Here is an 18509-nt window from a genome sequence, read left to right as displayed (position 1 = left end):
TCACATAGGAATGAAACAGAGCTGGTAAGGAGGTGGCACAGAAGCTAACCCATTGACAACTGGGGTGGTGTCAAGGTCCTTTGGATCAACTACAGATTTCAAGGTAAATTGTTGTAAAATTGTGGTCAGGAATAAAAACAGCTCCACGCGGGCCAGGCCCTTTCCCAAACAAACACGTTTTCCTGAAAATAGCAAACACAGAGAGTACATATTCCTTGAACTCTGTCTTTCTGGCTGCCAGAAAGAGATTATGTACTAGCCATTTGACGAATGTTTGAATGGATGGATGGAAAGCAGGATGACTAGGGAGACTAATGGACAAAGGGTAGCCACATACGCTATCCACCTGACATCAAATATTATTCTTTCAATAAATATTTACTGAGTATTCCAAACACTTCTTTAAATTATTCACATATTATAACTGCAATATATTTTCAAGTTTCTGTCTATCTTTTTCAAGAAAGTCACATATACTGGCTGCTTTTTCTGATCCTAATCTAGTAGTCCCACATGTTTCTTTTCATTCTTCGCAGCCTCTGTTCTCTGCTCTAAGTATACCTACTCTTCCTCAACTTCCAACACATCTTGAGATTTTATAATATGGTTCTCTTACATTTTCAGTTTCCAGCTCAAGTTTTATTTCTAAATTTGAAATAACTGGGTCACCTCTCCAAAGCTCCAGTAATCTAGCCCAATAATGACGATGTCTCATGGGGAGGGAGGTGCGTGGGCATTGGGATTGCTGTCCCTCATCGTGGACAAAGCATTTCTACCAGCCCCATAGGATTACTATGTAACTCCCAACTGATCCTTATAAGGTATCTTGTCCTCTAAAGGATTGAGGGAAGAAAAAAAAAATTACCTGTAGAGAAAGCCATGAAATAGTCGCTTTTTCTAAAGTTGCCACTCTCATCCAGGAAGTGGCCAGGATCAAATACCTCAGGGTTGGGGAATTCTTTGTCATCATGTAGCACAGAAGTCAGTGATGTTAATATATCTGTGCCCTGGAAAGAACAGATGAAGATAAACTAAACTATGCAGAAGTCACGAAGCTAAAAGAAATGTTGCAAATTGTTTAGTCCATTCTAAGGGTCAATAATGAGGAATCTTCAGTCCAAAGAAGGGCAGTGGAATTTTGAGGCAGACAGAACAAGTAATTAACAAGGATAAATTTAAGATTAGTGGCAGTGATGCTGCTAAAGTGAACTTCAACAGCATCTGAAAACCTCAGTATCTGGGTCCTAGGGTGTCAGACCTTATGAATCCAATCTGCTAATCACCATATTTGGGTACAAGTGTCTGTTCCCACCAGGTGCTTTATTCTCACTTATCCTGTATTTGGATTACGGTTTAAAATGGAAGTCCCCATTGAACTAGGAAGGTCTGGAGTTACTTGTTCATAGTGTTTTTATAAATGGATATATGATCTTCTGTGATAATAAGTTTGGTAACAAATATTAGTGTTTACCATTGCCATGCAGACAGTCTGCCTTTATTTAAAAATATATGGTAGGGCTTCCCTGGTAGTTTGGTGGTAAAGAATCCACTTGCTAATGCAGGAGACACAAGTTCGATCCCTGGTCCAGGAAGATCCCACATGCTGTGGAACAGTTAAGCCAAGGCACCAAACTACTGAACCTGTGCACTAGAACTTGGGAACCACAACTATTGAGCCAAATCGCCACAATGAGTGAAGGCTTTGTGTCCTAGAGCGCATGCTCCACAAGAGAAGTCATGCAAAATGGGAAGCCTGTGCACTGCAATGAAATTAACCCACACTTGCCACAACTAGAGAAAAGCCTGTGTGTATCAACAAAGACCCAGCACAGCCAAAAATAAATGAATAAATAAATAAAATTATTTAAGAAAACAAAAATAGAGTAGATGTCATCACAGATTAATCCTAGATTTGAAACACAGGAAGAATGATAAAACTAGAAAAATCATTTCACACCAATTCAGGTTAGTATCATCAATTTAAACAAGTTTTGCTAGCAAAGCTAAAACTGTTGAGTAAATGATTAAGAAACACTATACTCTCAAAGCCCTAACGTTCCATGCAATAGATTTTGGTGTATTAAGTGTAAAAAAGGACCTCTGCTCTGGAGGAGTCTGACAAATACCACTTTATCATGTGAACAGAACAGCATAACCAATAATAAAGGAGTAAGTGATAGTATGGACCCTCACCTCATTTATGAAGGAAAAAAAAAAAAACACTAGAAAGGTTATTCTAAGAAAGTTGGGATAGTTTAAGTATAGCCGGTGCATTAAATAATATCATTGTTTCAGTGATAAGCCATGCTATTATTCCTCTGTGTACGATAATCACTGTTACTGAGGTATGTATAGTGAAGTACGGAGAAGGCAATGGCAAGCCACTCCAGTACTATTGCCTAGAAAATCCCATGGATGGAGGAGCCTGGTGGGCTGCAGTCCGTGGGGTCGCTGGGGGTTGGACACGACTGAGCGATTTCACTTTCACTTTTCACTTTCATACATTGGAGAAGGAAATGGCAACCCACTCTAGTGTTCTTGCCTGGAGAATCCCAGGGACAGGGGAGCCTGGTGGGCTTCCGTCTATGGGGTCACACAGAGTCAGACACGACTGAAGTGACTCAGCAGCATAGTGAAGTAAGGAGGTTTTGATGGATAGCTGGATATGGGTAAGTACATGGTTATTAATGGAAGAAGTTTTCCCATATTGCAATATAGTGAAATCATTCTGGCTTATCAATGATTTAATCTGAATTCTACATTAACTAAAACAACCTGGTGTGGTTTACCAAATATTTATTGTTGGTGCTCCTGCTCAGTCATGTCCGGCTCCTTTTGTTCCCATGGACTATAGCCTACAAGGCTCCTCTGGCCATGGGATTTTCCAGGCAAGAATACTGGAGTGGGTTGCCATTTCCTTCTCCAGGGGAGCTTTCTGACCCAGTGATTGAACTGGTGTCTCCTGTATCTCCTGTACGGGTAAGAGGATTATTTTGCCACTAGGCCACCAGGCAAACTTCTCTAATTTGACTTTTAAAAATCCAACAAAATATACATAAAACATCATTCCCATTAATGAGATGTTAACCTCAACTCTCCTTCAGATCAGAAATTAAAAAAGGATGATACAAATATACTAACCCAGACAAGCAGGATAATGTATATAGAAATTGCAATTAACTAGAGAGAAATTTTCAGAAATGATTTTAAATTTAGCAAGTTTGCCATATACAATGTCATAAAAATGATAAAATCAATTATATTTTTATATTACATACAAAAAATGGAAAAGGCATTTTAAAAATTTATAACTACAATAACCACCTTGGCAAAATTATCTCCAAAATATTCAAGCCAATGCCTGGAATAAATTATTGACAAACATTACAGAAAGCCCTTTAAAACAGGGAGACTATATCATATTCATATCATGATATTCAGTCTTTCTAAATAGATCTAAAATGTCACCATTCTAAAAGAAAATCCCTGCAGAGTATTTTGGTAAATGGACAAACTGATACTAACATTCAGTTGGAAATGTGGACAACTATGGTTAGACAAACAATATAAAAGAAACAAAAAATGTGGAAGTCTCGCACTGCTACCTGTCGAAATCTGTTACAAAGCTTTATAGACTAAACTGGAAATAACACTCAACCCATCAAGCCACCACACACAATACTATTTTTACTTCTCTCACCTTGTGTTCATCTAGGGTTGCACCCGTACTGTGTAAATGGGAACTTCGAGACCAATGAGGTCAGTATAAGAGAAACCAATCTTACCTTGGGGATGAGGTAGTTTCTGAACTTAATGTCCTGGGTCACTGCATGAGGTATACTGGTGGGGACCAGGTTAATATATCTCTGGATCTCGTGGATCACAGCATCCATATAAGGCATGTGGTTCCTGTCCTGCATGCAGGGGCTCCGGTGTCTGCCAATGACACGGTCAATCTCTTCCTGGATCTTAGCTGATAAGAGATAAGTAAGAATGATGGAGAAAGAGGAAAATGCACACCATATTCCATACCAATTCAGGGATACATGAGGCATTTATGAAGGTGTCCCAACAGCATATGGACTTCTTGGTGGTTCAGACAGTAAATAATCTGCCAATAAGGTAGGAAACCTGGGTTCTATCCCTGGTTTGGGAAGATGCCCTGGAGCAGGAAATGGCTACTCACTCTAGTATTCCTGCCTGGAAAATCCTATGGACAGAGGAGCATGGTGGGCTATAGCCCATGGGATTGCAAAGGGACACGACTGAACGACTAACACTTTCTTTCACTTTCAACATCATTATATACATAAACTACAAGACCAGAAATGAACCTAAACATAGAGAGGTAATGGCCATAGTACAGACACATGTAAGTCTCTTACAAGCCTGGCTTAAGATACATCTATACATATCTCTATGTTAGCATACATGATAAAACAAAAAGAAATGATGAAATGTTTCAAATATAAACAGAATATAAAGTCAAGAAATTACTTTGGCAGATGAATGGATAAGAAAGTTGTGATACATATCCACAATGGAATATTATTCAGCGATTAAAAAGAACACATTTGACAGTTCTGATGAGGTGGATGAAACTGGAGCCTATTATACAGAGAGAAGTAGGTCAGAAAGAAAAACACTAATACAGTATATCAACACATATATATGGAATTTAGAAAGATGGTTAACAATGACCCTGTATGCTAGACAGCAAAAGAGATATAGATATAAAGAACAGACTTTTGGACTTTGTGGGAGAAGGTGAGGGTGGGATGATTGGAGAGAATAGCATTGAAACATGTATATTACCATATGTGAAATAGATCACCAGTCCAAGTTCAATGCATGAAACTGGGCACTGAAAGCTGGTGCGGTGGGACAAGGGATGTGGAGGGATGGGATGTGGAGGGAAGTGGCAGGGGGGTTAAGAATGGGAGATACATGGACACCCATGGCTGATTCATGTCAGTGTATGGCTATGGTTTTTCCAGTGGTCATGTATGGATGTGAGAGTTAGACTGTGAAGAAAGCTGAGCGCCGAAAAACTGATGCTTTTGAACTGTGGTGTTGGAGAAGACTCTTGAGAGTCCCTTGGACTGCAAGGAGATCCAACCAGTCCATTCTAAAGGAGGTCAGTCCTGGGTGTTCATTGGAAGGACTGATGCTAAAGCTGAAACTCCAATACTTTGGCCACCTCATGTGAAGACTTGACTCACTGGAAAAAACTCTGATGTTGGGAGGGATTAGGGGCAGGAGGAGACGGAAACGACAGAGAATGAGATGGCTGGATGGTATCACCGACTCGATGGACATGAGTGTGAGTGAACTCCAGGAGTTGGTGATGGACAGGGAGGCCTGGCGCGCTGTGATTCATGGGGTTACAAAGAGTCGGACAAGACTGAGCGACTGAACTGATGGCAAAAACCACCACAATACTGTAAAGTAACAAGCCTCCAATTAAAATAAATAAATTAATTTAAAATATTGTCCTTGAAAAAAGAAACAAGGATAAAAATTAATTTTAATATTTATATCAAAATAATATAGGTTAAATTTTAACTTGTATGTGTTTTATTGTATTTGTGTATTTTGTGTGAACAATTTACGATGGTATTCACTTTATCCTCCTATTGTCAAATGCCACCACTTTGAGCATTTTAGCAGTTTCTTCTGAAATTCATGTTCTATTTCTAAATAATGACTCTTTGTTTCTATTTTTAACTTGCAAATTTTGAAACACTAATCTGTTGTCCTGGCATAAAAGTTGAGAATTTACATCTCCATCCCCCACTCATACAAAATCACACATACACTCACTCACACACACACACACACACACACACACACACACACACACACAAATCCCCTTAGTCCATTTCGCCAATATTTTTACACCACAACTTTTGGCTGTTAGAATATTCACTCTAACATCATTCTGACTAAATAAACATTGCTTCCTGGTAAGAAAATTATGATTATGTTCCCTTTTGGTACTTTCTTGGACCTAATATTATTATTTTAGTTCAATTCGAACAACTCTGTATCTTGATGTAGGATTATTTCATAACACTGAGGCAGATGTTTCAAACTCCTAATAATTTACTTATTATTCAGAAACCACAGATGCTCCATCACCTCTCTTTTGCTCTTGATGTCTCCCCTCATGCCTGCTTTATCCACCTAATCCATTTAGATGTGGATATTCTCCAGGCTTGCTATGTAGCAATAACCCTGACACCTTCACTCTCCTTCATGAGCTTTTCAAATCCCTGGAGCCCATGACCTCCTCTGACATGACTTCAGGCATCTGGATGAGAAAGGGGAAAGAGTAGATAAAAACTGTGACAAACATACAAGACTGAAAGCACCCTTTAAAAATTAATACCCAGTTTGATAGTTACTCTTGAATTCTGATGCTGTTGTGAACTCTAATCTTTTATCTATGATCTGCTGCGTCTCTCTGAAAGTTTTTGTGATTTTCTCTTTCATCCTGGTGTTCTGAAATTTCATGACCTGTGTCTTGGGAAGGATGTTTTTATTTCATTCACTCTGTGAGACATGTTAAGATAATTTTCTGTCTAGATGGCAAAACTTTGAAGTGTTTTCTCTAGAGTGCTGACTCTGGAGTTTTTCTCTGGCAGCTGAACTTCAGGAAGCATGATGGAGAAAGGAACTAAGAATCTCTGAATTCAAGAAGTGGATTCTTCCCTTATCTTTCCTCTCTGTTGTGACCTCACTCTTTTCTCGTCTCTGCCAAGCGTCCTGAGTGTAGGATCTCTTAGATTCCATTTCTCTAGACAGTAAACCTCTCTCATCCCATTGGAGAATCAAAGTTACCTGATAAAAGGAATTATCAAAGACTCGTGGCTGGGAGAGCTACTTTTATCAGCCTTTGTCTCCTCCATCCTTTTTGAAACTAGGTACTTCTCAATTCAGAACATTTAAGACTATAAGAACATAAATGACTTCTCCTCATTTGATGATACCACTCTCATGGTTGAAAGTGAAGAGGAGCTGAAGAACCTCTTGATGAGGGTGAAAAAGGAGAGTGATAAAGTCAGCTTAAAACTCAACATTCAAAAAACTAAGATCATGGAATCCAGTCCCATCACTTCATGGCAAATAGAAGGGAAAAAAGTGAAAGTAGTGACAGATTTTATTTTCTTAGGCCTAAAATCACTGCAGATGCTGACTGCAGCCATGAAATTAAAAGACGCTTGCTCCTTGGAAGGAAAACTATGACAAACCAGGGCAGAGTAATAGGAAGAGACATCATGTTGCTGACAAAATTCTATAGTCAAAGGAATGGCCTTTCCAGTAGTCATGTATGGATGTGAGAGTTGGACCATAAAGAAAGCTGAACACTGAAGAATTGATGGTTTTGAATTGTGGTCCCAGTGAAGACTCTTGAAAGTCCCTTGGACTACAGGAGATCAAACAAGTTAATCTTAAAGGAAATTAACCCTGAATATTCAAAGGAAGAACTGATGCTGAAGCTAAAGCTTCAGTACTCTGGCTACCTGACGCAAAGAGCCAACTCTTTTGAAAAGACCCTAATGCTGGGAAAGATTGAGGGCAAAAGGAGAAAGGACCAGCAGAAGATGAGATGAGTAGATGGCATCACCGACTCAATGGACATGAATTTGAGCAAACTCTGGGAGATACTGAAGGACAGGGTAGGACATGCTGCAGTCCATGGGGTTGCAAAGAGCTGGACACAACTCAGTGACTGAACAACTTTATCCTCACTATTGACTTCATTGTCACCCCTCAATATGCTCTCTGTATCAGAAATTTGTTGAATATTTGTTGGCTGCTTCTTGAACTCCTCTTATACAACTTTAAAAGGCGAATTCTTATATGTTATGATCATTTCAGGGCTATTCTGACACTAATCAAGGTAATGTATGTTTCTAAACAGTGATGCATAACCATAATCTTTTAAAAATTAATTTCTAACAAAAAGTTCTTGTGAAAGATAAAATTCTTGACTCTTCAAAATGTATTTTTTTGGCAATAACCACTTTTCTGAAAAGAAACTTATGGACTAATACAATTCCTTACATAAATATCTTAAGCCAATTTATTTCTAACTCTTTAGAAAACTCCCTAGACTGTGGAAATTATATCAGGCAGCTTCATTAAATTTCTATGATTTCTAATTATGCTTCAATAAGGAGCATTTCCATTTTCACAACACTGGCTTTGTTTTCTTTTTCCTTTTGTTTTGATTTTTGGCCACCCTCCACAGCACATGGGACCTTAGCTCTCCAAACTGGGATTGAACCCATACCCCTGAGTTGGAGGTGGATTTGTAACCACTAGACCACCGAGTAGTCCACAGATACTGTTGTTTGGAACATCACATTTTCAGAATGAAGGGACATCACAGTTACATTTCCATAATAAAACCAATATGCAGCTCCAGGTCAATTCATGCTGGCCATGCCTGCTACACTGACCTCCCATGAAATTCAGATGTTGCTGTGTTGATGTTCTTACCATTCAGAGTCTTCAATCCTCTTAGTCATCTTCTCATATTATGTAAAGATGTCACATTACTATCCTTTCATTAAATTTGAAAAAAATCCAGCTGTGCAGAGACTTAAATAGTTTTCTGAGAGAAACAAGGTGGAATACTTTCAAGCAGCTTTCTCTCATCTCTTCTGCAGTCACCCTGCCCACCATGTTATCATACCGGTAACCTCAGGGTGTTTCAGCAGGAGGAGGAGTCCATATCTCAGCGTGGTGCTTGTCGTCTCTGTCCCAGCTGCAAACAAATCCATTACAGTGTTTGCCAAGTTTTCAGCGGTATACACCAGTTCTTGATTGTGCTTTTCCTAGGAATAATTTAATTTAAAAGTTACAAAGTACACCAAAAAGGAAGAAGCAAGGACCACTAACAGTTAAAAAACCAAGCTGACACAAATCATTCCTGAGGAAGTCCAGACATGGACTTACTAAATAAAAACTTTTAGATACATGTCTTAAATATGCTTAAACAACTATGAAAATCATCAAGAACTAACGAAAATCTGAAAAGTATATGAACAAGTACAAAATAATGAGGAAGTTTCTATAAAAATATACCAAACAGAATTTTGGAGCTAAAAAAATGCAATACCTAAAAATTTTTTAATTTACCAGAAAGTTTGAATAACAGACTACAGGAAACTCAAGAAAGAAACAGCAAGCCTGAAGAAAGAATAAAAATTTGCAATGTGATTATCAGAAAGAAAAAAGAATAAAGAAAAATAAACAGATCCTAAGGGACAGGGAGGCCTGGCTTGCTGTGATTCATGGGATTGCAAAGAGTCGGACACAACTGAGCAACTGAACTGAACTGAAGGGACTCTGACACTGGGAGGGATTGGGGGCAGGAGGAGAAGGGGATGACAGAGAATGAGATGGCTGGATGGCATCACCGACTCGATGGACATGAGTTTGAGTGAACTCCGGAAGTTGGTGATGGACAGGGATGCCTGGCATGCTGTGATTCATGGGGTCCCAAAGAGCCAGACATGACTGAGCGACTGAACTGAACTGAACTGAAGGGACCCATGGAACTCAGTCAGTTGTAGTAACATCCACTTTATATATTCCCAGAAGAGAGATCAGGAAGGAATAAGTATTTGAAATAAGAATGACTGAAAACTTCCAAAATTTTGCAAAGTACATGAATCTAGAAATCCAAAAAGTTAAACAAACTCCAAGAAGAATAAAGTCAAACAGACTCACAGTAAGGCATATTTTAATAAAACTGTCAAAAGCCAAAGCAAAGGAGAGAATGTTCAAAGCATCAAGAGAATAGTAACTTGTCATATACAAAGGATCATCCATATGATAACATTTCATTTTTTCCACAACAACTATAGAGGCCAAAAATCTGTGGAAAGATATATTTAAAATCTTGAAGGTAATTATGTCCACCAAGACTTTTGTATGTGGCAAAACTATCCCTCCATAAAATAAGAGCTATAAAACACCCCAAAATAAAGGGTAAGGAATTCCTGGTCAACAAAACCAAAGATCAGTTCAGTTCAGTTCAGTTGCTCAGTCGTCTCCAACTCTGAGACCCCATGAATCACAGCACACCAGGCTTCCCTGTCCATCACCGACTCCCAGAGTTCACTCAAACTTATGTCCATCAAGTTGGTGATGCCATCCAGCCATATCATTCTCTGTCGTCCCCTTCTCCTCCCGCCCCCAGCCTTTCCCAGCATCAGAGTCTTTTCCAGTGAGTCAACTCATCGCATGAGGTGGCCAAAGTATTGCAGTTTCAGCTTTAGCATGAGTCCTTCCAATGAACACCCAGGACTGATCTCCTTTAGAATGGACTGGCTGGATCTCCTTGCAGTCCAGGGGATTCCCAAGAGTCTTCTCCAACACCACAGTTCAAAAGCATCAATTCTTCGGCACTCGGCTTTCTTCACAGTCCAACTCTCACATCATACATGACCACTGGAAAAACCATAGCCTTGACTAGACGGCCCTTTGTTGGCAAAGTAATGTTTCTGCTTTTTAATATGCTATCTAGGTCAGTCATAACTTTCCTTCCAAGGAGTAAGCGTCTTTTAATTTCCTGGCTGCAATCAGCATCTGCAGTGATTTTGGAGCCCCAAAAAATAAAGTCTGACACTGTTGCCACTGTTTCCCCATCTATTTCCCATGAAGTGATGGGACTAGATGCCATGATCTTAAGATGACAATTCAAAGCCAGATTGATAAAGTCCCTTGTTAAAAATAAGTATGTAGGCCAATAGAAAAGCAAAAAATACTATTGTTGTTGCTCAGTCATCAATTTGCATCTAATTCTTTGGGACCCCAAGGACTGCAGCATGCTAGGCTTCCCTCTCTGTCACCATCTACTGGAGTTTGCACAAGTTCATATCCACTGAATCGGTGATACCATTCATCCTCTGAGATGACTCATCTTCCAATCATCTCATCCTCTGTCATCCTTTTTTCCTTCTGCCCTCACTATTTCCCAGCATTGGGGTCTTTTCCAATGAGTTTGCTGTGTGCATCAGGTGGCCAAAGTACTGGAGCTTCAGGTTCATCATCAATCGTTCCAATGAACATTCAGGGTTGATTTCCTTTAAGATTGACAGGTTTGATCTCCTTGCCATCCAAGGAACTCTCAAGAGCCTTCTCCAGCACCACAGTTAGAAAGCATCAATTCTTTGGTGTTCTGCCTTCTTTACTGTCCATCTCTCAATCCGTACATGAATACTGGAAAAACCATAGCCTTGACTACACGGACCTTTGTTTGCAAAGTAATGGCTCAGCTTTTTAATATCCTGTCTAGGTTTGTCATACGTTTCATTGCTATAGTCACCATCCACAGTGATTTTATATACCAAAAAGGAAATCTATCACTGCTTCTACTGTATTCTAATAAATAAGCCTCATTTCATTTTTTAAATTATGTAAGAGAAAAAATTTTTTAAAAATCATTATAAATAGATGATTCTAGGCAAAAATATAGAGATGTAATTCTGGACACCAATGAAATAAGGGTGTGAAGTTGGATGGGAGCAGAGTTACTGTATGTGATTTGAAGCTACTGAGGAATGAGTTCATACTGAATTGTTATGAATTTAAATGGTAACAGCAATCTCTTTTAAAAGTACTAAGAAATGAATTTTAAAATACACACAAAATTTGAATGGAAATAAAAAAGTTACACTAGAAAAAAGCTGATCATAAAAACAAGGCTATACTGAAGGAACTGAGAAGCAAAATTATGAAATACATTCAGTTCATTTCAGTTCGTGTTCGACTCTTTGCGACCTCATGAATCAAAGCACTCCAGGCCTCCCTGTCCAACACCAACTTCCGGAGTTCACTCAAACTCATGTCCATTGAGTCGGTGATGCCATCCAGCCATCTCATTCTCTGTTATCCCCTTCTCCTCCTGCCCCCAATCCCTCCCAGCATCAGAATCTTTTCCAGTGAGTCAAGTCTTCACATGAGGTGGCCAAAGTATTGGAGTTTCAGCTTTAGCATCAGTCCTTCCAATGAACACCCAGGATTGATCTCCTTTAGAATGGACTGGTTGGATCTCCTTGCAGTCCAAGGGACTCTCAAGAGTCTTCTCCAACACCACAGTTCAAAAGCATCAATTCTTCGGCGATCAGCTTTCTTCACAGTCCAACTCTCACATCCATACATGACCATGGGAAAAACCATAGCCTTGACTAGATGGCCCTTTGTTGGCAAAGTAATGTCTCTGCTTTTTAATATGCTATCTAGGTTGGTCATAACTTTCCTTCCAATGAGTAAGCACCTTTTAATTTCATGTCTGCAATCACCATCTGCAGTGATTTTGGAGCCCCAAAAAATAAAGTCTGACACTCTTTCCACTGTTTCTCCATCTATTTTCCATGAAGTGATGGGACCAGATGCCATGATCTTTGTTTTCTGAATGTTGAGCTTCAAGCCAACTTTTTCACTCTCCTCTTTCACTTTCATCAAGAGGCTTTTTAGTTCTTCTTCACTTTCTGTCATAAGGGTGGTATCATCTGCATATCTGAGGTTATTGATATTTCTCCCACCAATCTTGATTCCAGCTTGTGCTTCTTTCAGCCCAGCGTGCCTCATGATGTCACCCTGTAAATTAGCAGGGTGACAATATACAACCTTGATGTACTCCTTTTCCCATTTGGAAACAGTCTGTTGTTTCATGTCCAGTTCTAACTGTTGCTTCCTGACCTGCATACAGGTTTCTCAAGAGGCAGGTCAGGTGGTCTGGTATTCCCATCTCTTTCAGAATTTTCCACAGTTTATTGTGATCCACATAGTCAAAGTCTTTGGCATAGTCAATAAAGCAAAAACAGATGTTAGAGGAAAAAATTACAGGGTAGAAATAAATCCTTCAATAAGACTGATATCTTTGATTGAAACTCATGATTTAAGACAGATATTGAAGGAATAAAATTTTAAAATGTGTATAGAAATATTCCACTACATATCCACAATAAATCTATAGAAGTATAGAATATAATTTAGCCCTAAAAGAAGGAAGTCCTAACGTCTGTGACAATATGGATGGGCTTTGTATTTATTATACTAAGTAAAATAAATTAGACACAGAAAGACAAATACCACATGATCAAATTTATATGTGAAATATTCTAAAAACTTGATCAGAGAGAACACATTGGTGACTACCAGAGATGGGAGAAGAGGTCAAAATAAGTGAAGGGAATCAAAGATACAAATGTTCAGCTGTAAAATAAATGTCTTGGTGATGTAATATACAGCATGATGACTGTAGTTAATGATATATTCCCTATTTGAATCACTGAGAGTAAATCCTAAGATTTACAAGCAAAAATCTATAACTATGTGTGGTAATACTGTTAATTATAAATATTGTAGTAATCATTTTGTAATATATGGAATCATTATGTGGTACACCGGTAACTAAATGTTATATAACTGTACAAGTTACAGGTCTACTATTCTCAATAAAAAAAGCCCTATATGTTGTACAAGAAACTCACTTGAGATGCTAAAAGACAAAATACTGATGAGAAAGGAAGAAAGAGATTTTGTAAGCTATGAGTAGCCACATAAAGCTAGATTGGCTATATTAATATTAGAAAAAAGTTTATCAAAAATAGTTTAAAGGGAAAAAATAAAAATGGGATATTTTATACGGACTAACTCTACACATGGACATCACCAGATGGTCAACACCAAAATCAGACTGATTATATTCTTTTCAGCCAAAGATGGAGAAGCTCTATAGAGTTAGGAAAAACAAGGCTGGGAGCTGATTGTGGCTCAGATCATGAACTGCTTATTGCCAAATTCAGACTGAAATTGAAGAAAGTAGGGAAAACCACAAGACCATTCAAATATGACCTAAATCAAATCCCTTATGATTATACAGTGGAAGTGAGAAATGGATTTAAGGGACTAGATCTGATAGATAGAGTGCCTGGTGAACTATGGACTGAGGTTCAAGACATTGTACAGGAGACAAGGATCAAGACCATCTCCATGGAAAAGAAATGTAAAAAAGCAAAATGACTGTGTGGGGAGGCCTTACAAATAGCTGTGAAAAGAGACACGAAAAGCAAAGGAGAAAAGGAAAGATATAAGCATCTGAATGCAGAGTTCCAAAAAATAGCAAGGAGAGATAAGAAAGCCTTCCTCAGCGATCAATGCAAAGAAATAGAGGAAAACAACAGAATAGGAAAGACTAGAGATCTCTTCAAGAAAATTAGAGCTTCCAAGGGAACATTTCATGAAAAGATGGGCTCGAAAGGACAGAAATGGTATTAAGAAGCAGAAGATATTAAGAAGAGGTGACAAGAACACACAGAAGAACTTGTACAAAAAAGATTTTCACGACCAAGATAATCACCATAGTGTGATCACTCACCTAGAGCCAGATCCTGGAATGTGAAGTCAAGTGGGCCTTAGAAAGCATCACTTTGAACAAAGCTAGTGGAGGTGATGAAATTCCAGTTGAGCTACTCCAAAACCTGAAAGGTGATGCTGTGGAAGTGCTGCACTGAATATGCCAGCAAATTTGGAAAACTCAGCAGTGGCCACAGGACTGGAAAAGGTCAGTTTTCATTCCAATCAAAAAGAAAGGTAATGCCAAAGAATGGTCAAATACCACACTATTGCACTCATCTCACACACTAGTAAAGTCATGCTCAAAATTCTCCAAGCCAGGCTTCAGCAATACATGAACCATGAACTTCCAGATGTTCAAGTTGGTTTTAGAAAAGGCAGAGGAACCAGAGATCAAATTGCCAACATCTGCTGGATCATGGAACAAGCAAGAGAGTTCCAGAAAAACATTTATTTCTGCTTCATTGACTATGCCAAAGCCTTTGATTGTGTGGGTCAAAACAAACTGTGGAAAATTCTGAAAGAGATGGGAATATCAGACCACCTGACCTGCCTCTTGAGAAACCTATATGCAGGTCAGGAAGCAACAGTTAGAACTGGACATGGAACAACAGACTTGTTCCAAACAGGAAAAGGAGTACGACAAGACTGTAATTGTCACCCGGCTTATTTAACTTATATGCGGAGTACATCATGAGAAATGCTGGGCTGGAAGAAGCACAGGCTGGAATCAAGATGGCCTGGAGAAATATCAATAATCTCAGATATGCAGATGACACCACCCTTATGGCAAAGTGAAGAAGAACTAAGATGTCTCTTGATGAAAGTGAAAGAGGAGAGTGAAAATGTTGTCTTAAAGCTCAACATTCAGGAAACTAAGATCATGGCATCAGGGCCCATCACTTCATGGCAAATAGAAGGTGAAACAGTGGAAACAATGTCAACTTTATTTTTTTTTGGTCTCCAAAATCACTGTGGATGCTGATTGCAGCCATGAAATTAAAAGATGCTTACTCCTTGGAGGGAAAGTTATGACCAACCTAGATAGCATATTAAAAAGCAGAGACATTACTTTGCCAACAAAGGGCCATCTAGTCAAGGGTATGATTTTTCCATTGGTCATGTATGATGTGAGAGTTGGACTGTGAAGAAAGCTGAGCGCCGAAGAATTGATGCCTTTGAACTGTGGTGTTGGAGAAGACTCTTGGGAATCCCCTGGACTGCAAGGAGATCCAACCAGTCCATTCTAAAGGAGATCAATCCTGGGTGTTCATTGGAAGGACTGATGCTAAAGCTGAAACTCCAATACTTTGGCCACCTCATGCGAAGAGCTGACTCACTGGAAAAGACTCTGATGCTGGGAGGGATTGGGGGCAGGAGGAGAAGGGGATGACAGAGAATGAGATGGCTGGATGGCATCACCAACTCGATGGACATGAGTTTGAGTGAATTCCGGGATTTGGTGATGGACAGGGAGGCCTGGTGTGCTGTGATTCATGTGGTCACAAACAGTCGGACATGACTGAGTGACTGAACTGACGGGCATAATGCACAAAATATCTAATTTTACAGCTCAATGATAAAGACACGAATCACAATTTTAAAATGGCAAAGTTCTTGAATAACAGTTCTCCAAAGAAGATATAAAAATGGGTAACAATCCACAGTTCATTTCAGTTCAGTCACTCAGTCGTGTCCGACTCTTTGCGACCCCATGAGCTGCAGCACGCCAGGCCTCCCTGTCCATCACCAGCTACTGGAGTCTACCCAAACTCATGTCCATTGAGTCAGTGATGCCATCCAACCATCTCATCCTCTGTCATACTTTTCTCCTCCTGCCTTCAATCTTCCCCAGATCAGGGTCTTTTCAAATGAGTCAGTTTTTCCCATCAGGTGGCCAAAGGACCGGAGTTTCAGCTTCAACAACTGTCCTTCCAATGAATACCCGGGACTGATCTCCTTTAGAATGGACTGGTTGAATCTCCTTGCAGTTCAAGGGACTCTCAAGAGTCTTCTCCAGAACCACAGTTCAAAAGCATCAGTTCTTCTGTGCTCAACTTCTTTATAGTCCAACTCTCACATCCATACATGACTACTGGAAAAACCATAGCCTTGACTAGATGGACCTTGGTGGACAAAGTAATGTCTCTGCTTTGAAATATGTTGTCTAGTTTGGTCATAAATTTCCTTCCAAGGAGTAAGCGTCTTTTAATTTCATGGCTACAGTCAGCATCCACAGTGATTTTGGAGCCCCCCCAAAATAAAATCAGCCACTGTTTCCCCAACTATTTGCCATGAAGTGATGGGATCAGATGCCATGATCTTAGTTTCCTGAATGTTGAGCTTTAAGCCAACTTTTTCACTCTCCTCTTTCACCTTCATCAAGAGGCTCTTTAGTTCTTCTTCACTTTCTGCCATAAGGATGGTGTCATCTGCATATCTGAGGTTGATTTATATTTCCTGGTAATCTTGATTGCAGCTTGTGTTTCTTCCAGCGCAGTGTTCCTCATGATGTACTCTTCATATAAGTTAAATAAGCAGGGTAACAATATACAGCCTTAAGGTACTCCTTTTCCTATTTGGAACCAGTCTGTTCGTCCATATCCAGTTCTAACTGTTGCTTCCTACCTGCATACAGATTTCTCAAGAGGCAGGTCAGGTAGTCTGGTTTTCCCATCTCTTTTAGAATTTTCCACAGTTTGTTGTGATCCACAGAGTCAAAGGCTTTGGCATAGTCAATAAAGCAGAAATAGATGTTTTTCTGGAACTCTCTTGTTTTTTCCATGATCCGGTTTATGTTGGCAATTTGATCTCTGGTTCCTCTGCCTTTTCTAAAACCAGCTTGAACATCTGGAAGTTCACAGTTCACGTATTGCTGAAGCCTGGCTTGGAGAATTTTAATTACTTTACTAGCGAGTGAGATGAGTGTAACTGTGCGGTAGTTTGAGCATTCTTTGGCATTGCCTCTTTGGGATTTCAGTGAAAACTGACCTTTTCCAGCACTGTGGTCACTGCTGAGTTTTCCAAATTTGCTGGCATATTGAGTGCAGCACTTTCATAGAATCATGTTTTAGGATTTGAAATAGCTCAACTGGAATTCCGTCACCAGTAGCTTGTTTTGGAATTCCAAAAAGAAGACCGGAGTGGTCTGTGGCTCAGATCATGAACTCCTTATTGCTAAATTAAGACTTAAATTGAAGAAAGTTGGGGAAATCACTAGACCATTCAGTTCACTTCAGTTCAGTCGCTCAGTCATGTCTGACTCTTTGCGACCCCATGAATCACAGCATGCCAGGCCTCCCTGTCATCACCAACCCCCAGCGTTCACTCAAACTCATGTCCTTCAGGTATGACCTAAATCAAATCCTTTATGATTATACAGTGGAAGTGAGAAATAGATTTAAGGGACTAGTTCTGATAGACAGAGTGCCTGATGAAATATGAGGTTTGTGACATTCCGCAGGATACAGGGATCAAAACCATCCCCATGGAAAAGAAATGCATAAAAGCAAAATGGCTGTCTGTGGAGGCCTTACAAATAGCTGTGAAACGAGGAGAAGCGAAAAGCAAAGTAGAAAAAGAAAGATATACCATTTGAATGCAGAGTTCCAAAGAATAGCAAGGAGAGATAAGAAAGCCTTCCTCATTGATCAATGCAAAGAAATAGAGGAAAACAATAGAATAGGAAAGACTAGAGATCTCTTCAAGAAAATTAGAGATACCAAGGGAACATTTCATGCAAAGATGAACTCAATAAAGGACTGAAACGGTATGGACCTAATAGAAGCAGAAGATATTAAGAAGAGGTGGCAAGAATACACAGAACTATACAAAAAGATCTTCACTACCCAGATAACAACCCACAAACATCCTACAAAAATAGGTTCAACATCATCGTTCATTAGGGAAATGTAAAGTAAAGCTACAATGAGAAGCCATTTTCTTTTACTAGACAAGCTTTAGTAATGACAAGAAATTGGAAATTAAGTACTGGCAATTATATTAGAAATAGAAACCCATAATTGCCAGTGGGAATATAAATGCCACAGTCACTGTGAAAAAGTTTGGCTGTTCCTCAAAGTATTAGACATAAAATTACCACATCTCATCAATTCCACTCCATGAAGAAA

General features: G+C 39.3%; 1 protein-coding gene across 2 annotated transcripts in view; it reads right to left on the bottom strand.

Moving 5' to 3' along the window:
* Positions 1-18509, bottom strand: part of LOC129555971 (cytochrome P450 2C19-like) — a 44735-nt gene continuing 26226 nt past the window's right edge. For both annotated transcript variants that reach the window (XM_055425932.2, XM_088842512.1), the window contains 4 exons: positions 8705-8846; positions 3786-3973; positions 866-1007; positions 1-182 (listed from right to left, as the gene is read on the bottom strand). In XM_055425932.2, coding sequence (XP_055281907.2) covers positions 1-182; positions 866-1007; positions 3786-3973; positions 8705-8846 — 654 coding nt within the window. The remainder of the gene's footprint in view (positions 183-865; positions 1008-3785; positions 3974-8704; positions 8847-18509) is intronic.

The sequence above is a fragment of the Moschus berezovskii genome, chromosome 12 (assembly GCF_049115385.1).
Source record: "Moschus berezovskii isolate FMDL1 chromosome 12, NW_MosBer_1.0, whole genome shotgun sequence".
NCBI lineage: Eukaryota > Metazoa > Chordata > Mammalia > Artiodactyla > Moschidae > Moschus > Moschus berezovskii.
This window is presented reverse-complemented; position numbering and strand designations above follow the sequence as displayed.